General features: G+C 34.7%; 2 protein-coding genes across 3 annotated transcripts; one reads left to right on the top strand and one right to left on the bottom strand.

Annotated features, from left to right (window-relative positions):
• Window positions 1–240: 240 nt before the first annotated feature.
• On the bottom strand, window positions 241–27,872 carry LOC120770193 (uncharacterized protein MAL13P1.304). Of its 2 annotated transcripts, none has more exons than XM_040097432.1 (10): window positions 27,331–27,872; window positions 24,454–25,161; window positions 4,235–4,480; window positions 2,622–4,159; window positions 2,290–2,537; window positions 2,033–2,227; window positions 1,873–1,974; window positions 1,538–1,787; window positions 1,161–1,249; window positions 241–1,096 (listed from the first exon to the last, which is right to left on the bottom strand). In XM_040097432.1, exons 2-10 carry the CDS (start codon window positions 24,617–24,619, stop codon window positions 844–846), a joined length of 3,087 nt encoding a protein of 1,028 aa, XP_039953366.1. In that variant the 5' UTR covers window positions 24,620–25,161; window positions 27,331–27,872; the 3' UTR covers window positions 241–843. The 2 variants fall into 2 exon arrangements, with proteins under 2 accessions (XP_039953366.1, XP_039953367.1); XM_040097433.1 differs by lacking the exon at window positions 27,331–27,872 and adding an exon at window positions 25,374–25,517.
• On the top strand, window positions 5,797–7,697 carry LOC120770194 (protein midgut expression 1-like). The gene is made up of 2 exons (XM_040097434.1): window positions 5,797–6,086; window positions 7,402–7,697. Exons 1-2 carry the CDS (start codon window positions 6,034–6,036, stop codon window positions 7,592–7,594), a joined length of 246 nt encoding a protein of 81 aa, XP_039953368.1. The 5' UTR covers window positions 5,797–6,033; the 3' UTR covers window positions 7,595–7,697.
• Window positions 27,873–27,998: the final 126 nt, after the last annotated feature.

The following is a 27,998-nucleotide window of genomic DNA, read 5'->3' as shown; positions in this document are numbered from 1 at the left end:
AAAGATATGCGGATAAGCACAAACATACATGTATGTATGTCGCTTAACTTGTTGAACACTACTTTGGGTTAATAAATACGCTTGTATTTTATAATTTTCTTATATTGGAAAAGCAAATGATTGATAGCACAATAGTGTTACTCTTCAGTTTCGTTAACCCTTCACCAAACATTGCTGGTTTATATATTTTATTTATTACATATTTTAGCTAAATTGTTTGCATTATAATAAAAAATTTAATTACTTGGTCTTCCCATTATACGGGCAGATACTGTATATTTATGATCATAGGTATTTACAAATGGGTCTAAGCATACAAAACTTAGATTTTACTCATTTCAAAAGTACACAAATTAGCAATTTTCAAGTATGGCTCAATTAGTCTTTAAATTGAGGTGAATACCTACTTATATATCAATGGTTTGCATTTTGGAAATTTAACAAACTTAATTAAATAAATCTGTTAAATAAACTTTTGCGCTTTTTACGCATTTAATTAAAAAAGAGAAAATATAATATTGATAAGATAATACAAATTCTAATAAAATATATAATAAAATATAAATACATACGGACAAGTAGAAGATGAATGTTTGTAACAATTTACGCTTAGCAATTAGAACAAAACTTTAATGTGTACATATGTACATATGTGTATGTATATATTGCAAGTGTGTTGGGTATATTTCCATGTCGTTGAAATGACTGCTTTAATTTTGATATGTTTGTTTAGATATTGCCCAAAATAGTTTTACTACTTAGTTTACATAGCTGCCATTTTTACATTTGCCAAATGATTTGTGTAAAACAAAGCTGAGCTCATTACTCTACGAAGTCCTTAGTTCACGATGATGCTGTGGCCGTCGCTGTTGACTGGGTAATCGGTGATGCCGCGAGGCGTTTTGGGGATGAAGTCAACACTTTCTCCTTCGGTTTTCCTTGTTCATCTTGGAAGAATATCTTTGTAATGACGATGTCGCCAGTGCTAAGAGTTTGAGATGCAGCGTCGACCAACTTCACAGTCTTCTTTTCATTGTTACTTATGCGCATTGTTGGTGTAGTGCTACGTTCACAATTGCAACTGCAGTTTTTAGCACTAAAATTAGCAAAACAAAATTTGTTACATAAGTCTGCGAAATGCAGTTCAAAATAATACTCACTTTTTGACTTTTTCACGTATAATTTGCACGCTGTCGGTGGCTGATATGCTGGAGCCCAATTGATCCTGTATCGCATTGGAAGTTATAATCTGTGATAGATAACGATAAAATTAAAGCCAATTTGACGGCATTAATTTGATAAAAATTAAGGAGTGGCAGCAAAAACTTAAAAATTGTCTTTATTTCTTTTATTTTATTGTCTCTCTTTTTATTGTCATTAATAGCTTTTTGGAAGAAGTGGAAATATCGAAAATACAAATGAGATATTAACATAACAATCTATTCATTCTTTATATGCAAATTCGATTCAGTCTGAGTTAACCTTTTACAGAAAAGTCAGGGCAACTCAGTCGAGACTTCATATCACTAGCACTTACTTGATCATTTGGCATTTGCGTAACAGCTGACAATATCGCTTCTAGCTTATCCAATTTCACAACACGATCCATTGACTGATCGGACAAAATTTCATCCATCATTTGCATTGACTCAGCCAAGCTGGGTGGTTCAGAGTTGAAGCGTGGTGAAAATGTACCCGTTAATGAGTTATCTGATGGCACTGAGTCGAGACTTGGGAAGTTATCATTTTCAATGGGTTCTTGCTCATCCTCTGAATCACTTTGATCTCTGAAAAAATAAACATTAAAAAATATTAATTTCATTTCATTTAAAATTCAAGATCATTCATTATTTAGATAGTTAGATAATTTACCTAGTTTGATTGCCCGCCGATTCCATTTTCTCGAATTTCTTTGCGACTTTATTGTTGTTACGCTTTAGACGGTCTTTTTCCTCCTCAGTCAGGTCCATGTAGCTAATATTATAGAAATAAATAAATTTCACCGCATACGTCTAGTGTTCCACAAGCTTACCGTAATAAGCGAATTTCACGATTCGACAGCACTATACTTTTGTTAGACTGCTCCAGTTTTTGTTTGAGATCAGCGACCTCGGTGGTTACTTTACGTTGTTTCTTCCGTATTTTCACCTCATTGGGTTTGATTTGTATTAGTATTTGTTCGGTGCAGAGCTCAGAGAATAACTGTCGATTTTCCGGTTTTATTTGTCTATAAAATAAAAGCATTATGTATTAGAATACCAACAATCAATGTGAATTCATGATGCCTACCTTGCTAGGCTGCCATAGAGCTGATCGTTTATTAATACCAACACATCACCGGCCGCATAAAGTAGCATATCCCGTGATAGTGGTCGCTTGGACCAATACTTTTGATCCCGACGGTAAATCTGCTTGAGTTGTTCCTTGATTGGATTGATAGGCGCATTGTACTGCTCGCATAGTGTGTTCAATGAGATGTATTTCGCCTTGTATACCTGTTTGCCTGTCTCCTGGTACTGCACAGTAGCATACGCTGCCTATAAAAATAAATGCGAAATTCAAGTAACACACTTCACGTACAAATTATTGCGGCGGATATTTTTACTAGGACATTTTCTTACCTGCGTGTCGAAGACATTACGCAAGAGTATACCAAATTGCTGGTATAAATTCGCAGCATTATTGCGGCAATCATGTATGACTTTGATGACATTTTCATGCTCTAACAATGTCTTCAGGCCACCGTCGCTGATGATTTCAGGGCATGTGCGGACATCGAAGATGAAAGCTTCCCCACGAGTTGTACCTATCTCGATGAGTGTGATTTCGCCCTTCAATCCCAAATTGATGCCTTCACAGTCCAAAGATATGACTATGCTCTGGTTGCTCTGCGCAAACTTCAACATAGCTTCTGTGACAAACATGGAATGTTTCACGTTCGCAATAACTGTGGTGTTCTGCAGCACCTTGATCTTCCAGGTGTCGCCGACAAAGTAATTGTGACTAGGAGAATGCTGTGCATTATTCGTGTTGACTGTAGCAGTGGGATTGGAATTGGTGGCGTTGATATTATTGGAATGCACAGGACTTGAATGCGTGGAAGAGTTTTGTGGGTTGTAACCAACGGGAGCACTGCCCACTTGATTAGCCAGTGATTGTTTGTCTTTTTCATAATTCTCGGCCAATGTGCGTATTACCAAATTATTAACACGTTGCTTTAACGTCTGGTTAAGACTGTTGGGACGCTCGGTAGGCACCTGTGTGGGTATGGCGACGTTTTGTAGTAAATTCAGATTGCTTTGACCGTTCACAGGCGCTGGAGTATTGTTGCCAGATTGACCGTAAGACGAGCAAGTGTTTGGGCTAGGACAATTGCGCTCACAGAGGTTGTCTAGATGTACGTCTGTCATCTGTATGAAACTGTCAAAGCCCGAGTTGGGTTCTGAACGTGACTGCGCCGAATTCTCTGCCACCGACGCAGCCGACGGACTGGAAATGTTGGATACTGGCGCATTTAGCTTAAAATTCGGTGATGTAATGCTGTAATTATTGTTGTTGTTGCTTAAGTTGTTTAGATTCGGGCTTTGTGGCGATGAAGCGCTTATGTTATTGTTATTGGCAAAGCTACGCAATGCTGGCGATTGCAAACGTTGTTGTACGGCGCTCAAGGCCGGCTGTGTCGGTGGTGGCGACTGGTTCTTCTCGGCCATGTTGTTAATGTTGTTGTTCATTGAGTTGTATTGTTCGCGCGAACGCGCTTGCGCTTGCTGTATATAGGAGTCGCTCAATTTGGGCTTCTGCAGCAGTGTGACTAGATTTGCTTGTATGTGAAAACAATCAGAGAAGAGCTTAAGAAAGGTTGAGAGATCGTTGGGCGTTTTGAACATGCGCAACCATTGCTCTTGTGGAAAGCGCGCCGTCAATAAATGAAATAGTTGATCCACCAAAATGGGGCCTTTCGTCTCGATGCATTGCGCAAAGAAATCCAACATCTGCTGAGTAGCTTTCGTATCGATATTACTCTGCGGCAAATGAAGACGCTCTTGTGCCGGCAAATCGGTCATATCTTCGCATCCCACAAGCATCACATGATCGTCTACCACTTTAAACGTGTCCGTATGCTTTTGCAAAAATTCGGTGAATTCCTTTATATGCTGACCTGAAGTCACAAAGAGACATGGACATAGACGTCGAAATATCGTTTACACCTAAACTCCCTGACTTAATTACGCACCTGATATATGCCGCACCTGTGGTGACGCTTGCGAACGATGGCCCAATAGACTACGCACTGGGACCTCCACACCGACGCCATACTGCAGCATTTTGTTTTTGAAGTAGTCTTTAGCCTCTTTAATGTAATCACGTCGACCGCCAAATCCGCTTTCGTCCTCAGAAGCGTGCTGATAAGTATTCACCTTTACATAGTCACCGTCCACAAGAAATATTGACGGATGCTGAGCGAGTAATTTTTTCAAACCTAAATTAGAAAAAAATAAAAAAAATTTTGGAAAAATGTATTAAATATGCACTTATGTATATCTATATAAATCTGCAAGCAAAATTTTACAATATTTAAATCAAATTTCTTAGATTTTGTAAAACAACCGTTCTGGAGGGCAAACTTACATGAAGGGGTATTTAATTTATAGAGGTCTTGGGGGAAAAATAAAGTATAAATTCGCTTATCATAGTATTACAAGATCGTAATAATATGTAATATTAATTTTATTTTTTCGTATTCCATAAAATTGGGTACTTTTGATGAATTATATAAACTAAAAGTGTGTGCTTATGAAAATAACCACTACAACATTAATTATTGATTTCAAGTGGAGTGCTCCAGTTCTCCCCTGTATGTGGTACTTTTGCGCGGATCGATAGTGATATTACAGGGTTTGTCCGGAAAGTAGTAGTAGTAGAACGAAAGGCGGTGTGAGCCGGGGCGTTGTCTTGGTGCAACTTCCCATCAGCTGCGATGTCTTGTCGGACCCGAATGACCCTTCGTTTGAGTCTCTTGAGGATTTTCACGTTGACGGTTTGTTCAAAAGGAACAAATTCATGCTGGACGCTGCCTTAGATTTCAAAAAAAAAAGACAATGAAATCGTTTTCACTTTGGATTTGCTCATTTTTCCGGTCTTCATCAGGGATCTCTTCCCGGCCCTCCAAAAAGGCCTGATGCCACCGAAACACACCAGTTCTTGCTAAAGCAACATCTGGGGAAGCCTTCTTTATCATATCAAACGTCACAGAATTTAATCGCGTACATCTGAACCACTCACAGAAACACGTCGCGCGAAAATGTTTCCCCTGATTCTCCAGGTGCTCGGAGACAACTAAACAGACGCTCGTTCGTTAGCTAGGAACGCCCTCTACCGGATCCAGTCGGTGCGCGCACGCTTCGAAGTATAGTCGGGGCGGAAGAAAATTAGTCCTATTACTTTCCGGACAAAACCTGTACGCATATGGTCAACAAATACTTATTTTATCAATGCACACATATTTATTATACCAACGAATATACAAATGCAAAATTTGTTGGTATAATAACACTGATAACTCAATCTGTCACATCCAACGATTGCCTTGATTGTTTGCATCTTACAAAAGTGCGATAATTGAAACTTCTCACTTAACCCTTAGGTGATAGGCCTTATATCATTTTAGGTACAGCAAATATAGATTCCAATTCAAAACAAATGCTAAGTGCATGCATTTCTCGATTGTTTAGTCATGTGAAGTTATCTATCTTCGTTTGTATCACGCACAGGTTAGAGTATTTAATAAAGAAATAGCAAATAGCACTCGAGAGACCCGACAGTTGCGGTTTGCGTTTGCCAACGATATAACGAATTTCCCAAACTTACGGAAAGGTAAAACCTGAAAACATTTACATGACCGTTAAACATCGTTCAGTGATTAACCGAAGCAGTTTAGAAATTAGAGTGCACGAAAAGCTTATAGTGCTACCTAATAAAATTATTTGTCGGCTACTAGTATAACGTTGATTTATTTTAACACAAACCGTCAAGATGTGCAGCGTTATATGGGATTGTATCAAATGTCCAGCAAAAGTTTTGTGTTGGTAAGTTTTGCTTTATTAAAATCATAGTACACTGAATGAAATTATGTGTAATAATATACTAACAAAACATATAAGACTAAGAAAAGTTAGGAAGACCGTATAAGGCAACATTTCAAAATTATCTCAATTATCAGCAATAAATCCATTTCAATGCGCACAAGGGTCATAAAGGATCTGTGGTGGAATCAAATAGCTAATTGAGCATTTCTCAGTTTATTAAATTTCATTTTTTGTTAAAACAGACCAAAAAGTGGAAATCCCCAGCAAACAAAATTATCTAAAAAGTAAAACAAAGGACTATTTTGTCTTTGGTATTTTCAAGTTCCTAATGTTTTCAAGTATTGAATAGTTGTTTAATTATGGTTAACACTTTTTAAAACATTTCGTTCAAAGGATCAGCAACGGAGCAAGTGAAAACTTAGAGACAATAGCGCAAAGTGCTGAAGTGACGTGAAAGCTATCAATGCTAGATAACAAATGCACTTAGACCTTTAATTACCGGGTAATGTAATTACTAATGTTCTCCCAAAGCTCCAAATCGCTCCGAAGACTCTAATAGACTCTTCAGAAGCTCCACACATCAAGTCTCGTCAGCGCAGCGCTTCGCAATTACATATGTTAAACGCCTTTAGCCCAAAACACAATTTTATAAGTAAGTGAACACGATTTCTAGAAAATACATGGCATAAATTTGACCAAATAATCTGCTTTTTTTTCATTCAAAGTTTGTCAAAAATTCAAATTTTAATTTATTTTCTTCGTGGAAATAATTTTGGACTTTTGATTTTTTTGTGAAATCAATTTTATTTAAAAAAAAATTAAACAATTTTTTTTATAAACTCTAAAACCCACCTAACCTTTTACTTAAACACCAAAGTAGATTTTCAGAAAATTTTTTGAATTAAAAAAATCGAATATTGCTTTTTTGTTCGAGTAAGATTAAGTACTAATATCAATTAGAAAATATCTTTCCTTATTGATGTTAATATATGTAGAAGATGCTTCAAAGATTTTTTCCGAATATTGCTGAGGCTTCTTTTGATTTAAATTCTGGTTCGTTAAGATTCGTACAGTCAGATTGTCGTGAGATATCCTATTCCTGGGCTTCTATTCGTGTATACCGACTATGATTGATGATTGATTATGATGATATGATGACATGCATGTGAGAAGTGTATCCAGCTAATAATGGTTATGTCACGAAAAAATCGTTTTCCACTTACTAGTATATAGCAGAAAAAAAGTAATACCAAGTACTTCATTAAGCTCTTTATAATATAATTATTGATTTTTACTTTTTTTCTTTTCTATATAGTTGCTGTCAATCCGCGGTAAATATGATTTGTGGCATGCTTTGTTCGGTCATAGTACTAGCTGTCGTAATCGCTGTGATCGTGTACTTTACAATGTATTTCCATAAGGGTAGAACCAGTGAACATCAAATGGTGCGGCAGCTTGTCACAACTGTACCTTTAACTTTTAAGGATTACTTCCAGCACAAAAACTAAAGAAGTTTTTATTCACTTTAAGACAGCATTGTTATTGTTAAAACTTCCTATTGTTAGTTGTAATAAACTAAATAAACCTTTTTGAACATTTTTAAAAGACAAATTCGCTGCTTTTATTAATGTTAACCAACAAGTATTTATTGTATAAAATAAGGTATTTTCAAAAGATAAGCAAGGAATGAGTTCGGGTGTAGCTGAACACTTTATACCCTTGTAACTAGCCAGCATCACAGCCAGCTACATACCGCCAGGTGTTGGCAATATTGAAAAATGAGTGAAGAAGTTGGACCTCATTGATCGACGAACTCGTGAATAGATTACCATCAAAGCGGACATAATACTAAATCAACCTGAATCGATTTTATCAATTTTAGCCAATACCTTAAATGCCACTTACTAATTAAATGCTCTCTGGGTTTCATTAAGGCACCCCACATACCATCACCAATCTTATGGAATAAAGTCAGCCGATTTTTTGATAATCCTGATATTAGTTATTAGGTCAAACTTTCCGCCGATTTTATCCATTTTAGGCACAAACACGCTCTCTCATTTCATTGAGATAACCCACACATTGGCCAATATAGACGGTAAAAAGTCAAGAAAGGATTCTCTCCGATTTTCAATTATATATCTCACACATTGACCGATATTTTCGGAAAAAAGTCAACTATAGGCATTGGGGTCTTCATATTCGGCTTGAACAGTTTCGTTTTGGAAAAATTTGGTCATAAAATGGTACACTTCAACGGCATTATTCATGCAAAGTTTTATTGTTATTTTAATTTAAGGAAAATTCCAAAAATTATTTCTTAACGGGCTGTCAAAATCGGATTTTTCAACCCACAGTGTTTCAGCCACTTTTATTTAGGTATGCGTCATAAAAGATTTTAGACAATAATTTGCCGCTGCCGCTTTTATTTAGGAACGCCAGTAACTATGTTGTTGTTTTTACACATAAATTTTTTGACAAGAACTTTGTATGCAGCGCGCAAAGATGGCAAGCGGGGAAACGGGGAAACGGCGAAACGAAGAAACGAAGTCAACCAATATTATATATTGCAATGGAGCAAAACTGTAAGTGTGCGAAACTCTTTTGTAGAAGCATCACGCCAAAAGTCCATGTGGCGGCACAATTTATGGAACTTTTACCGCCACTTTATATCCATTTGGCTCACTCAACTCCACTGTATTCAACATAATTCCCATCTGCAAACTTATTGGTGAACACGGATGTTCGTTTCAAAGCGATGAAGAGGCGAAATGATGGTTGGAAGTATTAAAGACACGCTCCACTTTACAATCGAAGAAAATGGAAAAACTTGTTATTTGCGGGCGTTTTCCATTTTCATTTCATAGTGTGATTGCTAAATGTTGCAACAACAGTAGCAAAGTAAATGGGGCTGCAACAGATTTTCGCCGATAGCAAATAACCATATTGGACGCATAGTGAATATAGTGAATATTTGTGGAGCGACAGTAGAAAAGAAGAAGCAAGCATTAACAACAAACAATGGTATGTGTTGCAAATTATGGAGCTGGCAACAACTAAAGTAAAATAGTAATTTATATATGCACGTAGCTGGTAGCTATTTGCATGTTTGTATGTGTATGTATGTATGATTGCAGTGAGCGAGAATCGAGGGAAGCCATTGCATTGTTTTAGCAAATGCAAAACAAAAGTCAAATTAAAAACAATAACAAGATAAGATAAAATAAACCGAGTTAAACTTTATAGAATACAATGAAAACATACAAACACACTCCTGTCCATGTACATATGTACATATGTGTGTATGAAGGCGGTGTAAGTGCAATGAGTTCAGAGGCTTAACTGGTAAAGTTAAGAGAATGTGGCAAAAAACTCACATAAGGAAAGAGAATTCTGGGCACAACAAAGTCAAAAGCTACGCGCCTATGAAATGAAAAGTTGCTGACGAACGATAATGAAAACAATAACTTTACAACTAAAATGGTGTGAAGTGAAATGTGGTCTCTGATATTTATGGGGGAAACTCATTTGTTTGCATGGAAGTTGGTGTGATTAAATATAATGTGAAGCATGCATATTTGTATGTGCATATGTATTGATATATGCATACCTATGTATGTACAAATGTTTATATAATATTGCTTTTGAATTTCACACTGTTCGGGCTATTCAATTACGGCACTAACAGCAGCTGTTGGCAGTCATGTGTTTGAGTTTGTTGAACGCTTCGCTGCGGAAAGGGTTCAGGATTGCCGTTTTGAACTTTAATTTAATCAAATTTGATGGGATTGTTTTTGCTGAGTGGATTTTGGTTCTGTTGTCATAATTATTATAATTATGTTTCAATACTAACGGGGAATTGTCGCCTTTTGCAATCTACAAAACCTTATATTATTAAGTTATTAAGCTTTGCTACTAATTTGTAGATTAGTCCCAACTTATTTGCTCCATGATTTGTATCAAAGTGTGTGTGTTTCGTTTCTTTAACAAACATGTAATTATTTACATTCTTTTATTATATATAGTACATACATACATATATCAATCAATCTTTATAACGCAATGTTATTTTGCTTAGATATGCTTTAGATACGCGGAAGTATGACTCCAAAAACACTTACATACATACATATGTACGGAAATTTCCATATTCAAAAAAACTTTAAAAATTAAGAGACAGAAAAAACTCATTTAACAGAAACATTCCGCAGACTCTGTTTTCAAACTCATTAGTAAATAGCAACTCATCCCATGCATTTTTTTATTTGCCTTTGTAAAGTCTAATTGGTTCATATTTAGACGGCTATAACGCTGTGTTATCAATTAGAGAATAGTAACACTGCAGCCAAGCAAGTAAAGTCGAAGCAAAGCAAAACAAACCAATCGATCAAGTGATAGACCGACAAAACAAGCAACGAACTGCCCAACTGACCGGCAAACCAATGTCGTACATTCAAACTGTGGTTGGGGCTACGTAAATCAGGTCACACTCCACACAACTCTGTGTGTTGACAGCCAGTGTGGATTTCACTGCAACGTCAACTATTGTGCGGCTACCAACACCATTATGCCATTGCGCTCTTGCGCTCTTGCACTGACAATATCCCGCATGTACCTACCATTAAAGTGCGATAACTTTTTCAGTCATAATGTGACATGACAGCGGCTGCCACTTGCACTGATGCTTATACGAGTATAGTATAGATATAATACAATTTGGTTGACGTTGCATGATGGGCTCACAGTACTACAGTTTCATAGCTCCAACAAGACTCGCAGTATAACAACCCACAGGCCAGCGACCGCTTTCTCGGCCCACCAGTGAGGGAGTACGCGTACGATGGCATATCTGTGAATTAATGTGAAATTGTACGTACATACATATGTACGAATTACGTAGTAGTCATGCAAATGAGCTGTGAATAGAATTGTAAATAAATTATGCTCAACTTGAGCCGCCATTCGCGTACGCCATTCCGCTGCACAGCCTAAGTACTGGCAGGGAGAGTGCGAGAAAGTATTACATAATAAGTATCTAAGTATGCTCATGGGTTTATAGTTGTTTGATGGCTCTTTAATGCGCCGATCGCTTCAAATTATGCTGACGACTAAATTTTAATAGCTGGCGTGGTCTCTAATGCTTTAGTTTGGTTACATTTTTATATGAATATAATTCCTAGTTGGAAACTCCCTGTAGGGAAAAAGTAAGCTTGTGTTTATAATGGAAATCGATTGCATATATCTATATAAATAAATACATCACTGGCTCATCATAACATACATATCAACATACCATCCATAAGTATGTACATATGTATATGTGATCTGGTAAAGGTCCTCGAGTTTTCTTTTATATATTGTGTTTTATTTTTGTGTAATTAAAAGTGATTTATACTTGTATATCAACATATACATATATATGTACAAGTACATATGTATATAAGGTCGTGCTAGTTACAATATTTATAATTCAATAACGGCTGAACCGATTTGGCTAAAATTGGTGGGGAGGTACTTTAGAATCATCTACTTAAATGTTAAATATAAAAAAATTATATTTCAAACCATAAGCAAGTGTTCAAAATATATGCATGTATGCAAAATCATTTGAATAATTTATTACTTCAAAAAAAATAATAATAATAACACACAAGATTCATAGAATATAGGATGCGATAACCTTGACGTCATTGAACCAACATCGTCATACTTACTGTGGGACGAATGTGAAAAACTATTACCTATTGGGTAGTCGAAAAAGTCTTTTCGAAATTAATCAAAAAGGTAGAAAAGTTTTACACTGATGGAATAGTGTCTCTAGCGGAAATATGGCAAAAAGTGACCGACCAAAATGGTACATATTTTGTTCATTAAAATTCATTATAAATATAAAAAAAATAAACAAGTCTAAGTTTGATTAGAAATACGAAAAGACTTTTTCGACTACCCTATATAATTATACTGTTTCCAAAAGTTTATTATAGTTTAGCCGCAGGAACGCGCGGACCTAGTTTCATATAATATATATGTATATAAGAAGAGAGAGAGAGAAGAAGAAATTTATATGACGAATATATGTATTAATTTATGCTATCAAGTTGACTTTCTAGTAAATATACACATACTAAAAGTACATATCTTTAAGAAAGGTGTAACTATTTTTTTGATTTAGGATAGAAATACAAATATGTACATATAGTTCTCAAATATGCTTTGAGAATTTGTTTGTTTTTAATTAATATTTCGAAAAATTCAAAACGTAGTCATGTATTTACTGCAGTTTTTTGTTAACATAAAATGCAAAAAAGGTAAGAACAATTAACCACCTAATATATCTAACTTTACTAAAAATTGAAAAAAAAAATAACTTACACACTAGACTTTTATTCTAGACTTTGATTTGAATAAAGGAAAAGTTGGAATTCTGAAACTTTTTAAGCATCATCATTTCATCTTGGCAGAGTTGAGAAAATCCCTGGAAATATCCATTCTAAATGTTCTAAATGCAACCAAAAAGGATTGAAATTGCTGTTATCCTCCAATATATAAAAATTCAGGCACATCGTAAATGTGTGGGTACATGTAATATCAATTGACCGAAAGCTCGAATAAAAAAATTATTTTTATATTTCGAAGTAATGGAAATTCAAAATGATTCAAATGGCGCAGTAGCTGTTGTAAATATTCATCGACGCATAAATATAGATATTTAATATCCTAAATATGCACTCAAACGCCTTCCAATATTCTGTGCACATAAATATGTATCTCTCAAAATGTAGCCATAATTTTAAATTTAAATAGAAACCACAAAAATCGTATAAGTCGCACTACAGTCGCACTAATACCCATATTTACCAATACATAGAACTGTGCAGCGTTGGCGCTCGTTTGACTGTACGTACGAAGGTCCTTCTAGTATAACCGTAAATATGCGATGGTATACTAGAGGCGGAATTGTTGCACCTGTTCGCTGTGCCACCATATCAGATGGTATTGATACGGAAAATGTACAAAACAAAGTAAATATTTATTCATTTGGCAAAAGTCACCAGTATTTATGGCGACCAAAAGCAAATGTAGAGTGGCCTCTGAGTACATAACGTTCGCTCCCATCTTTGAGCATTAGCCCACCACCGGCTGTGCCTTAAAATTTATTGAGGTTTAAATTTTTATGAAATCCTCCGCATTGGCAACGGTGTTTTTCCAGGTAATGGCCTTTTGGGAGGTTTGCTGGCGCTCACGTACTCACCCGGCTAGAGTTTCAATTTCCCAAAGAATTTTCAAACATTAAATTGAATTATGAGTTTGACGCCACTATGGTAAAGATATACAGGTACGCATGCCACTGGTTTCTTGAAAACTGTAACGAAAGTTTCGGACACAGTGAGTCGGCGCTACGCCGCACTATCTAGTAAATATTTGTGCATGTTTTCACTCCTACATAACATTTGTTTATTGTTTGTATATAAGCTTTAGTTATTCTTGTCCTTTTTACATATTAAATGTGGTTTACAAATCATTTAGGAGAATCTTCCAATTGCGGTCTTGATGACTTATTATAACTATTAAATTTTTTAAGACGTATTTATGTAATGGCTTACAGAAAGGGCATTTATATTTATATTACATCTGGAGCAAACAAACAGAATTACAGGTTTGAGTATATTTGATTATTAAATATGTCTACATTTTCAAAGTTTCGAAGATATATAAGCCAATAAAAGATAGAGCTAGTAAATATTCCACCTAATGGATACGTGTCTAATGTCATTTCCACGACAGCCCCTCAAATTGCGCTAATTAACTAATATCGAATTAATTTAAAAAAATTAGTCGAAGCTGCAGTTGTATGAAGTGGTTGTTCAGATTTAATGCACTCACAGCTTCGATGCGTACTAAGTTGGACCGCTGAATGCTGTACCATGTACCATCAATCATATATCAAACTCTGCTTCAGTACTAATCAGAGTCAAACAAGCTAAGTAAATTTGTACATACAAATACCACATACTCTAATCAAAAGCGTAATTATCGAAGAAGTCACGAATTCCCCCACCCATGAACGCGTTAAGCAAAGCAATTTGGCGCAAATATTTTCGCCAAAGATATTGAACGTGCTGAGCTCGTCTATAGGTAGTTCGAGAGTGTACTTGCTTATCTTTGTCCAAGTGTGTAGACTTGCGAAACTTTCGCAAAACATTTAGCTAACAGACATTTGGCCATTTCGGCTGACAACAAACGAAGCATACGTGCACGGGTCGGCGTGGCCGACAACAATAGTAAAAGGTAGTAGCTAAATAATTTAGAGATCGTATGTGTGGTGTGGTGTACATATACAAATTTAGGCGACGGGTGAGGGAAGCGGGTTGCCAGTGATGACCAAAATAGTAGTGAGCCGTCATTGCATCTGAATTTGTCGTACATATGTACATATACAAGTACGTGGAGTGACGACCGAACTTAACTATCCAAATATGCACATTAGAAGGCCATTTTCGTTTGACCGTACATACAACACAAATATACATACATACGTACATATGTATGTCCGCATTTCGTTCAAATTACTCATAATTAAATACTTTTTTCTAGCTTACATTCGTTTGTTTGGACACTTTAACGAGTGCTTGTTCGTCCAACGCTGGTAGGCGCTTGCATTTGCATTTATAGACAACACTATACCGTACATTATTTAGGAAGTTATGAGCTTGATGTAGCTACCGACATTTTTTAAAATCTTAATTTGCTGTTACTTTGTTAACAGGCGAATAACTTCGTAAAGATATGCACCAGAGATCTGCAACAAGTAACTTTTTCAAGCTTCAAGCCAGCACGTTGTAAAGCAATTCATAGGTATGAGTTGCACTCCTCTAAGACAAACAAGCCACACACATCATTGGCTGCATTTGTTATTTTCGTGGTAGAAGTTTACATGAAGAAGAATAGCTCATCACTCTGACAACCGAATTTCGCTCAATATGTTTTAAAGATACATACATACATATGTTCCATGTTTCTATATATTTTGTAGTCGAAAAAGTCCTTTCGTATTTCTAATCAAACTTCAACTTATTTTTTTATATTTTCCATCAGTGTAAATCGAAATTTCGAAATTTCCAGAACGGAAACGAGCGAACCATTGTTGTGCTACACGAACGGATACAGCATCGTCTCTGTAAACTTCACAAATGTCTTTGGTGACTTGCATGGCATTCTTCCCTTTTTTTTACAAAACTTTCAAAATATAACGAATTTCTTCATTATTTTCACTCATTTTTTGAACAGCTGTAACTTTTTTTCAACTTCCCCAAATTTATTTTTTTGGTTAAATAAAGCTTAAAATCTCACCCTTCCAACACTATATGGTATGACACAATGTAATTGGTATCACTGGAGATATACGTCTGCAACGACATCTATTTACAAAATACGAAAATACTTTTTCGACTACCCAATGTGTACTTCTCTTAACCCTTTCATGCTCGATATTGCCTATAGGCAACATTTACATATTACATGTATATGCTTCTAAGTCCCGTTATATCCATTTTTTGACGCGCGGTTTTTTGTAGTCTGGTGTATTGTGTAAGCTTACAGTGAATTATTCTATCGTAAGCTATGAAGGGTTCATTCAGTAGGCGTTTTTCGTAGTGAAATTGTCAAGATCGCGAAAAAAGACGTTTACGCAAAAATTGTTTAAAAAGATTAAAATAGGTGTTTTATTGTAAAACCAAGAGAACAACATTAAAAAAATAATGGTAATATAGTTATTGAAAATAAAAATAAATCATTGGAAAAGTGTTTAGTTTGTTTAAAATAATTTTGTAAAAGTGCTGTTGTCTATAGGCAACATCCTGTAACTAACGAACCAGGACACTAAGGACTTTGAAATTTTTATCACTTCATACTTGAGACTAACATATGTATATACATATATACGTATCTGTCCTAAAAAATGTTTTAACTCTGCCCATTTTAATTCGAGCATGAAAGGGCTAATAACCAGTACTAACAGTTGATTATTTTCTTTGATAATTTCTTGCAATTATTATCATAACATGATCCTCCCTGACAAATAGAGACCCCAAGTTACTCTTGTTAATCTTTTCTCTATTAGATCTATATCAGAGACAACACTGAAAAGTAAAAGCTTTTCTGTTGTAAAGTTCAAAATCAATAAATAAAACTTAACTGTATTCATTGTCGGTTTCAAGCAGCTGCATTTTAATTCATATCTTGGCCACATACCAACCTTGAGGGCCTATATCCGAATGCTACTTCTTTACTTCCCCCGAATGCGTAAAAGGCGTGTAAGAAGTTATGAGCTGCTGCGTGAATGCCTTATTTTTATGTGTTCCGTTTGGAAAGCTCTTTTACTTATATGTATTGATACAAAAGCGACAGCAATGACATCTTGCGATAGGAATATATGTATATATATATATACATATATATAGTGTGTATATTCAACAGAATTTATAGCTGTAAGTGGGTGGGTTGGAGAAATGTTGTGGCAAAGGGTTGTAAAGCTTTTATAGCTGACCTTCTCGGTGCATTTGCTGGATTGGCATTCACCAGATGGCGGCAATGGGGCAACGCGTAGCTCACACCACAAATTCACGCGACTTTTGCGCTTCGCCGAACATTTTCTATTTGTTCTTTTCTTGCCGATATTTAAAGGAATTAGCAAACAAAACGCATATGTAAATAACTGCCTCGTTATTTTTAATATATATAGGCATACACATATGTACATACATATATGTAATTATGTCGCACAATGTGAAAACAAATGCCATTGATGCCTTGTGTATATACTTAATTCTAGTTTTGTTAAGCATTGATTTTTTGTGATGTCGTTTTGGCTTTTACTTTTGATTTGTAAACAAATGAATGTACATATGTATGTATAACATAATAATATGAAACTTATTTATGAATATACATACATATATATATGTATGTATATAAGCGTGTCACAACGCCTAAAAGTATACCTTGATGCGTTTTGACTCCGACCGAATTCTCCATTGAACTACTTAATATCAGAATTCTTTACTTGGAGGTCTGCGTGTAAACATTGAGTTGCGTGTCCTGATCTAACATTTTTCGCGCCTGAAGTCAGTGGAAAGCAGCCTACGAAGTCAAATCTAAACATAGCAATTTGTTTGAAGGTACCGTTACAGCTGGTACCGATTTTCTTCTCATTATAATTAATTATTGAAAACTTCAGGGCAACAAAAACAGAGCACACCATAACGGAAAAAATATAAATATACAATTGGATGGAAATAATACTAACCTGCAAATGGCGAGGATTATTATTTATAAATATACAATATATGTATATGTATAGTTAGTTATAAATAATTACGTCTGATCTGAATATGCTTACAAGGCCACTACGTTGATAAAAATGTTGGCATGGCTGTTTTAACTCGTTAATTGATTAAATTTTAGTATCCTTAAGTAACTTGTTATTTTTTCATGGTATCGGTAGCACTGTTTAGGTTTACCGCTAGAACATTGCACACAGCCATAACAGTATACATGATTTGCATCAGCAGCCATAACATTACATTCAATATGGGAATTAATATGTCAAAAGTTCTATTTCCCGTTGTCCACTCACTACCTTTCCATTCACCTCAATACAATATTCAATTCATATATCATAAACATTTAGGGCTCATAAAATTCGGATGACACTCTAAGGAACAGGTTCTTCCCCTACAGTATCTGTTATGAAATCAAACCCTCATCAATCGAATGCAAATTGTATAAACTATTGAATTTAAGATTAAAAATGTTGGGGAAATGTTTGCACAACTGGTTAAGTTACGAAGAGATGGACAAAACTCGTATATAGCAAAACGAATTTGGGAAATGGGCTGGTGATTCCAACGGAATGATACTAGTGCGTATGGTTGCGCGAAAAGATGGATTTTGGAATGACTTTATAGCTTTTTATTGAAAATCAATTGGGAATTTTTGTCACGTACTTACAAAAATATATACACAAGTACATGAATATATGTATATACACGTAACAGTAAGATGCCACCAGGAGATTCGTAAGCTCTGCGATGGCCATTGACAATACAGCAGGACTAACCCAAATCATTTATATGTACATATGTCTAGTTATTAAGGTACAAATACAAATCCATACATACGACCGGCTTAAAGGGAACAAAAAGGTAACGGGCAATAGTTTCGCATAGACATACTCAGTTAGAGACGCTTAGAAGTATATGCACATATTTACTTAAAAACCTAAATGTTTAACAAATTCCAAAAGTATCATAAGCAACAACTAAGCCTTATATGCATTAAACACACTGATGCTACTTTTTAGGTTTTGACCAGCGAGCAAATTAAAAAAAAATGAAATAAAAACAAATAAGGAAGGGCAAAGTCGTATGCAACCTAACATTTTATACACTTGCAACTTTGCAAGCATAAAAGCCAGGGAAATACCTTAAGGTGCAAACCCTGAAACAGAGAGTAGGAAACCAGGCAATTAAATATACAGATGAACTTTCCTAGCTCGAATCACCATAATCCACAAAAAAGCTTCGAGGCAAAGAGATTTCGAGTTATGGAAGGAAATTTCTTTCAAATTTGACTTCTAGTATACATATGTATGTACATATAGGGTGGGTCAAAAAAAAATGTTTTGCTTTCCCTGGGTACGCTGAAAATCGTTTAATATTTTACTAATAATTATTCGTGGAAAGTTGTATCCCGTTATATTAGTTTTTTCTTTTTTTAGTGGCGTTTTGTGGGCGTAACAGTGGTCCGATTACATCTACGAACTGCGCCTTACTTTTAATTTTTACCCAGGAACATGTACATATAGTATACCAAGTTCCATCAATATATCTAATTTTTACTCAAGTTACAACTTGCACTGACGAACGGACAGACAGTCAACCGGATTTCAACTTTTCTCGTCATCCTAATCATTTATACTTGTATAAACATAATTCTATATCTATTTCACTTAGTTTAAGGTGATACGTACCAACGTTAGGTGTAAAAACTATTATACTCTGTAGCAACATGTTGCAAGAGTATAACAAGTAAAGAAGGGCTAAGTTCGGTTGTAACCAAAATTTTATACTCTAGCAACTTGCAAGGATCGAAGCCGGCTTGTTAGAGTAACGAAAATCATGACATTTAGCATAATATAATTTCAGATATTTTCTGCATTAAAGTATAGTATACCTAGTATTACAAGGAGCTTTCCAAAGTTTTTTCGACAAAATCAAATAGTCTTCTTCTGCTTCAATACAGCTTTTTGCACGGTCCAAAAGCATGCCGAACGAGTGTTGGCCGGTATGGCCGCCAGTATGCTGGTGCAAGCCTTTTGAATGACCTCTACGTCTGCATAACGGTTTCCTTTCATGGGCAAATGCTTTTTTCCGAAAAGGAAGAAGTCGCACGGTGCCATATCAGTTGAACACGCGGGATAATTAATGGTTAAAATGTGATTTTTGGTCAAATAATCGGTCACAAGGTCGTCGATGATGTCCTTGTTGTTGGATTCTGAGCAATTTTAGGTCGTCAGTCGTTTTGTGCGGAACAAACCGTGCACACACCTTTCGTAAGCCCAAATGTTCGGTCAAAATGCGATAACTCGATATTTTGGAGATGTTCAATTCCATTTCCATGAATTTCAATGATGATTTCGGTGGATTTTTTCTGAATTCACGCACAGTTTCGATGGAATTTCCGGTGATCACGGATTTTGATTGGCCCACATTTATGTCCTCACGACCACTTTGAAAACGTTGAAACCACTCGTGCACTCTGCTACGGGATAGGCAATCATCGCCATAAACTTGTTTCATCAATTGAAACGTTTCGGTTAATGTTTTACCAATTTTAAAACAAAATTTAATGTTGGCTCTTTGTTCGAAGCTCACCGATAACACAAACACACTGCGCACCGATTACACAAACATACTGACAGTTAAAACGGAATAACATCACTTCCAACTTCCACTGGACAATCGATAAAGACAGATTCTAACGCACCAGTCGACATGTAAATAGCGCCACCAGGGGGACATATTATTAACAAAAAAAATTGGGTTTCATTAAGTTACCATCACCAATTTATTAATTTAAAGATTCATTGATATAAACCACCGTTAGGTGAACGAAGCTATTCTTTCTGTTAAGCAACATGTTCTAAGAGTATAATAAATAAACAAAGAAATAGCAACTCAGTTCTTTGTTTGCATTTCCCGCCATTTTCATGCTGCCTTCACACAAAATTTTACATGTAATAAATTATGTCTGCAATGTGGTTTCTAAAGCCGGTATAAAAGTCCTTGATTGTGTTAAATTTAATTGACGCAACTTTTATACAATTTTTCATTTTCTGTACAGATGATCAGATTTCAGGTTTTTTCTCTTTTGAAGTCAACATAACCTCGAATAAATGAATAGTACATAGACAGACACACACTTTTTCATGGGTGTACAATTCAAAGGCATAGTTTATAGCGCTGGTGCAGCTATTTTTAATTATGCATGTGACATTTTCCTACCTTTATTTTTGCACATAAAAGCACTCACGAGGGGCAGTTCGAATACATTTACATGCATTGCACTTGTAATCCGTGGAACTTTTATTCTCGCAACTTCTTGCACAGAATATAAAATATTTTTACCCAAAATTTACCGAGATGAATTTAGGATGCAATAAAATATACTTGTGTAGTATCCCACGCGCATTTACATTAAAATATGTCGACATTGAAAATTAAAAAAAAAAATAGAACATAGAAAATTAAATCGATACTTTCAATAATTGAACCATGGTTATCGCAAAGTATGTGAACCATGCAAGAAGAAGCAAAAACAGCAAAATGTAGGCAAAAACAAAATCATAAATAAGCCTAAGTTGAAAAGATTCCGCCCAACAGCTTGTGGTATTCGCAATAAACGGTGATTGCTTAAACGACTTCATTACAATGCGATTTGCGAATTGCGATTGCGTGCAGGCATCGACCCACACAACGCAACACCACACACCTCACCGGTGCACAACAGCACTGCTATTAGACATCAGCCAACAACTCGGCACAAATTGAAGCAGACAATGTGAGGCGATGTGGGTGTGAGTCTTAGTGGGTCTCCCTACTGACACATAACTCAAACTACTACAAATGTGCATCAGTGTGTGCGAGTATGTGATTCACATGGAATCAGATATTTGTGGAACTCACACTGAGCATATTGTCATGCAACTATTTTATATTTGTCTCGTATATACATATCTACGCCTATGTATATACATATGTATGTAGGCGCTTTCAGCATTTGTATGAATTATTTGTTTATTTCGCCTTTTCCTATTTTTTTGGTTTTCACAAAATTACCACCGCTTACCACATCTACAATTAAAGTGTGAAATTTAATTTACCGACAAATCGTCGTTAATTAAGTGGGTTAAGCAGCCACTATAGTTTAGCGTTTTTTTCCTGCCAACCATATTGCCTTTTCTACTGTGTTGAATATTCGTATTGAAATACACTCAGATTTGCTAACAAAGTAAACATGTTTCCAGAAAATCTTATTTGAGAAACAAACGCCCCAAAGTATGTGTCTCATAAAGTATGTAAAAAGTTATAACGAACCGAAAACATAGCGTTGAGAATTTTAATTGTGTAAACTCATTTTTGGATGTAATCCAAAAACAATTTTTTTAAAGAAGTGTAAAAATTTATGATTTTACGATGTGTTATGGCAAGTTGTAAGTCACATAATAGTATGTGAGGACGTGATACATGCCTAAAAAAGTTCTTTATATGTATGTACAACAGAAATGAAAGTTGGCAGTGTAAATTATACCTTAACGTACCTAAATACATACACACAAAAAAATTTTCTAGGAAACAAAAACTACCTTTCTTCAATTAACAGTAAAACTCGGTAAAAATTTTAGTATTGAGGAACATACTTCAGACTACTAATTTTAATTTTAACAGTTACTTACTAAAAATATATTTTGTGCTTCTTCCCACAACTACATTAGTAAATGGTATCTGCATCAATGAGTATCCCATTCAAATGTATGTATGTATTTACATATGTATAGTACGTGAGACAATTTGGTAATTCACATAATCAAATCTTTTCATCAATGTTTTTTATTGTCAAATACATATGTACATACATATGTATGTATGTAGCTATGCAAGGAGAAAACCCGAACTTGATTATCTTCATTCCGTTTATGATGTTGACTTCGGTGCTAAGGCCCAAATTGGTATACAAAACAATTGCACCACAACAACCGCGTTCAACATTCCACGTGGCAATCTACTTGAATGAACATCGTCGCCTACGTTGCTATTTTTGTGGTGTTAATTTTTTTTTAGTTTTCAAGAGCAATGTGTATAAGCATCACGTGTGCTTATATGAGCCTTAAGTAGATTTATAGACAGATTTGCAAAGCAAACACCTACATTGCATTCTCATACATAAGTACATAATATTATATACCAAACGATAACTTCCTCAAGTAATGTTTTGTTGCATTTGTATCGCTTTATTTTTAACATAACAATTATTATTACCCATTCAATTCGCACATCACTACCTTCACATTTTTACATTTTCAGGTTTCATTTGCACAGAGACTAGTTAATAGACCAACAACAACAATGAAATCAAACAAAAAGTTATCTAAAAATAAGTTCAATAACTTGATCGACGTTGATGTGTGTATAGCGGCAGCAATTTCGCTGCATGTCGGGATATTAACATTAAGGCTGATAGTGCCAAGGACCTCTACAAAGTCAGTTGAACTTGATAAACGACAACCAAATGTGCTAAATACCATAAGTGCGAAAGTTTCAACATTATCATTCAATACAAACCCGTCGCGCCGGCACGATTCCGATTACTTTGGCGGAGGGGTAAAAAACCCGAATTTCCGTATAAAAGGGGTATGTGCGGATAGGGGAGCTTCTCCAGAGGAAGAATATCCAAAAATAATATAAAAATAATTTATATTTTTTAAAATATTCACGATTAAAAGTTCAAAAATTTGCACTATAAACACATGGTATTTCTCTATGTTTCACTAAATTTTTTCACTTTTTTAACTCTGTATATTTAAATATACATATATACATCATTCACTTTTATTTTGTTATATTTTACCTAAATTTATTAATTTAAAAATCACTTAGCACACTCATCGTTACAAAGGTTAGATTGTTTACAGTTATTAGGAAAACGAGCGTTGCCACATCTTAAACACCAAATATGTAGGATTCTTAACGATTTTTCTTTGTATAATAAAAATTACTTTCCAACATTTTTCAAGTTATAATTGAGTTGTGAACACTTTTTCCATCTACATATGTATGTATATGTATAATATGTGATTTATATTTAATAAACACAAATAAGTAAAAATCTATGATAATATTATAAAATTTATATCATATCAGGGTGACAGAAGAATTCGCGTAGTACTCCTTTCTGCGTTGGCGGCCTTCGGACGCGCTCTCAAAAAATAACCCTGATCGAGCGAATACCCGGGGTGGCTGAAGTACTCCTTTCAGCGTAAAAAAAAATATATTGAGTTTTCGTTATAAAGTGGTTATATTTTTTGGTTATCATATTGAAACAAAATTTGATTTCTCGTTATAAAATGGTTAAATTTGGGTTATTATATCTCTCAGCGATTTCCATTTATTTTTGATAATACTTTGTTTTTTTTTTATTTTAGGTGAAAATATATATAATATTATTATATAATATTACTAATACATGTATATAATATTACTTATTTGTTTAATAAATTTAAAAGAGAAAATATCCATATGCATAGATAGAGAAATTTTTGCCTTATCACATGGCCGCGCTCCATTTCGTCGTAATTTTTAGCACACAAATGATGTTCACTACTAATGTAAAATGTAATTTTTAAAATAAAGATTTTTTAGGTAAAAAACCTGCCAAAAGTGTAAAATGTGGATTTATTTATAAGTTTATAGTTTAATTTAATTAATTTGAAGTGAAAAATGTGAGTAAAGTGTGTTTAATGTGGTGAAATAGCTTCTTGAAATGTTCGAATTTTGGGAATTTTTGAACTTTAAGGTCGAATAACTTCTAAACTAAGCGTTTGCGGGAACCTATAATCCTATATATTTTTTAATCAAGTCTTCAAATCGCGGCGCCAAAGAAATCGGAATTGTGCCGTCGCGCCTGCTACACTATTCACTTCAGGAATTATTTATCATAATATATCGTGGCGGAAGATGATTAGTGAGGAAATTTTGTGATACTGTTATTGTTATTATCATTATCATTATTTAAAAGCATTAACTCTTACCCGATTGACTACCGCCCGCAATCTGACGCATTTCCTTAGTGAACTCCTTATTACCAAACTGACAGGATAAGTCGTGAACGGTACGCGCCTCACCCTTGTCCATGAGACGCTCAAGGAAAAAGAGCAGTGTCATGTTACGTGCATTTTCATAACCCTGCGAATCCATGATGGCAGTTAGGGAAGAAGCGGTAACGTGTTTCTCAACACCTTATGTGTTTGTCTGTAGCAGCAGGTAATTTGATTTATTCACAATCTCAAGATTTTAAATGAGAAAAACAATTTTTTTTTGTTTAAAAATATTACGATTTCTTGGAATATATTTCGGCTTAATTATTACTCCGAAACGAAAATTTTCACTTCACGATTTTTGCTACGACAAACGAAGGAAGCACTATTTTGTAATGATTGGATAATATTTATTTATTTTTATAATTATTCTATATCATGTGTTCCTCCGTTTTTTATATCAAGGCAATTTTAGAAACACTGTTTATCACAGAATTCCCGTCTTTCAACAAACGGTATTTTATCTTTTAATTTGGGTACTATCTTTGTTGCTTTTGTTTTAAGTTATGAGAACATACAATAAATAAGGCATAAACCGTACACAGTGTCGTAGTTTCGTAATCTTATTCTACTTTTTTGCGACTATTGCTACTTTAATTTATATATAATTTTATCGTTGTTACCGCTGTTTGCTACTGTTATCTGAAAGAAAAAAAATTATAGTTAATATGTAGAAAATTTGTAACTGTATATATTAAATACTTATGTATGTATGTACATACATATATATTGTTAATGTGCTTAAGGAAAGAATGGGAGGAAATAGCGGTAGAATTATACAATCAGCTAGACTTCAGAAGCAAATTAGAGCCTTTAGACTGATTACCTAAATCGGTTCAATGAATTTCTATTACTTGCTTGTTTACTTTCCTTTTGGCAGAAGTTAAATTAATTTAATTACTCCCGTGCACCCACACTATAATACGTAAATCAGAACAGCAGGTTAAACGGAAATTATTTGAGAGACGAATTTAGAAAATAATCAACCGCATGACTAGCTAACTGCCGCTTAACTGGCTAGCAAACAAAGACAAGGAACAACGTCAGGCTTACGTAGAAGCAAGGAATAACAGGCAGTGAACCCCGGCGGAATTAAGGAGTCTGCGCAAAAATACGGCAAATCAGCTGTTTGCCGTCAAGCTTTGCACTCTTAGTAGTTTTTAGTGGCGCGAATATAATACATATGGTATGTATGTATATAATATACTTGTATTATCACTTCTCTCTTTGCATTGGCATGATTTCGACCCCATCAACATGTCCATCTCCGTTTTAGTCGCTGCATTGACTACTGCTAGCGCACTCTCTTTTTCACTCTTTAGCAGAGCAATTTACAGCGCAAACGAGAATAAAACACGGTCAAAAGTAAAGAATACGAAAATATGTGCAACTTTTACCTTTTACTTTTCTAAGATGTTTGTTAAATTATTTCATTACAAACACGGACTCATGAGTATACAAGAGAAACCGCTGGGAAGTGATTCATGCTACGTCAGAGTTAATTTTGGAGAATATAGAGATTTCGCGAACCGCAAACTGATATGTACAGGTGAGTGACATAGAAATAGTTGAACATGAAAGCCGCAAACTTGGAGAATATGTTGAATTTAACAACTTGCGACATGCTAATTAGTAGCCCATTAGATGATCTGGTACATAATATTATTATACAAAATTCACGTACACGTACGTACATTAGTAGTACGTATGTACATATGTATGTATATGCTGTACAAATACATATGTACATATATGTATGTATATACATATGTACATACATATATAGTTTGTTCACTTACAGAATTTCATTATTATTATTTTACAATGCGATTTAGTTCATATTCGATTCATTTATTGAGAAACTACATTTTTTTTATTATAATACATGTATTTAGCGAAAAACCTCTCAAATCCGATATTTGTAAATTTCTACGACATTCTACTGGTGTTAAGTAACGTACTCCATTTGCTTAAAAACTTTCTCTAAGGCGTTTAAAGTAACAAAGTGTATACATTAGCCGAAAATTTTTCATTGTCTTAATTTCGGTTCACTTCTTTGTTGAAATCAAGGAGTTAATTTTACAATAATATTAAAAAAAAATAAAGTGGCCCAGTGGGGGCTAGAAAATGAATCCAAATTAGTTAAAAGAAAGACATTTAAGGCTAGTATGCTTACAGTCGCAATCAAAATAATAAATATCTTTTGTTATATACTCAATTAATGTAACCTGCAAACACGTTACCAAAGGGTCAACAATATAATATAATATAAAGGTGACTACTAACGAAAAAGTATGGCAAAGAGAACAGAATATCGCAAGTAAGAGAATAAGATTTTCATTGTAGCAGCCAACGTCAAACGCGACAATGCTACCAGCGCCGTCTATGCTCACGTTGACGTCACGAGAAAGGCAAATCAGAGAACATATAATGCATAAAACAATACGACACATGCATAAATATGGACATATATGTATGTGTAAACACAAACATGCATGCGTGTGAGTATGCACAAATTGCTTTGGGTTTTTAGTATGCATAATTTGTGTCTCCTGACTGCAAAACTTGGGTAAGACAGCAGGTAAAATGATTACTTTTGTATGGAAATTCGAATTAGGTGACTGATAGAGAATTTCGTAAATGTTAATGTCTTTTTACATCAGACTTGAAATATACAGCAGAGTTAATATAAAAGATTGACAAAAGCATCGTCTCAATGAACACAGAAATTTTAAAAAAAATTGAATAAGTTCACACAAATGTGCATTCCTTAATAGCAATTTTCCGATGTTAATGTACATATGTACTTACATTCTTACTAAAGCCTTATTTTCTGTAATTTTGAGTTGCGGATTGTTTTAAATAGAGTATAGTTATTTCCATTTAAGGCACTTGATGTGATGAAGTTTTGTTTAATTTTATATGAAAAAAAAATTTAGAAAACCTATTGGCACGATTTTCATCTTCGTGTGAGATTTTTTTCAGTTCGTTTACTTAATTACCAACAAGTCTCGTATTTCTATTTGCTTTTTAAACTTTTTATACAAAATATCGTTATGACAAAATTAACTACGATCTACTACGTTGAAAATTGCGTGGCTTATGAGAGCAAAATATTGAAAAAAATACGATGACAGATATTTATTTTTTCCACTGGCTTCTTTTTACCACAAGACCAGTGGTCCATACTATTTTTACACTGTATCACACGCGTTTTCTAAATCGGTATTAACTTTTCAATTTCGTGAAAGGTGTAGAATATGAAATGTTTCAACAGATTTTATTTTCTGCTAAGTAATTAGTATACCCCAGACACACTAACTACCGAATTAACAAAAAACGATGATGACAAGGCAGCGACGGCGCAACAACTGACGACAGCAGCGTCGCAGCTGGCGTGCAGCCGTCAAAATCAGTCGCAGGGTTGCATTTACCTGTGATACAACAGGTGAAGTTGCATGCTTTCATTCTTACCATTC

Source organism: Bactrocera tryoni, chromosome 3, assembly GCF_016617805.1.
Source record: "Bactrocera tryoni isolate S06 chromosome 3, CSIRO_BtryS06_freeze2, whole genome shotgun sequence".
Lineage (NCBI taxonomy): Eukaryota > Metazoa > Arthropoda > Insecta > Diptera > Tephritidae > Bactrocera > Bactrocera tryoni.
The sequence above is the reverse complement of the archived record's forward strand: the minus strand, read 5'-3'. Positions and strand labels throughout refer to the sequence as shown.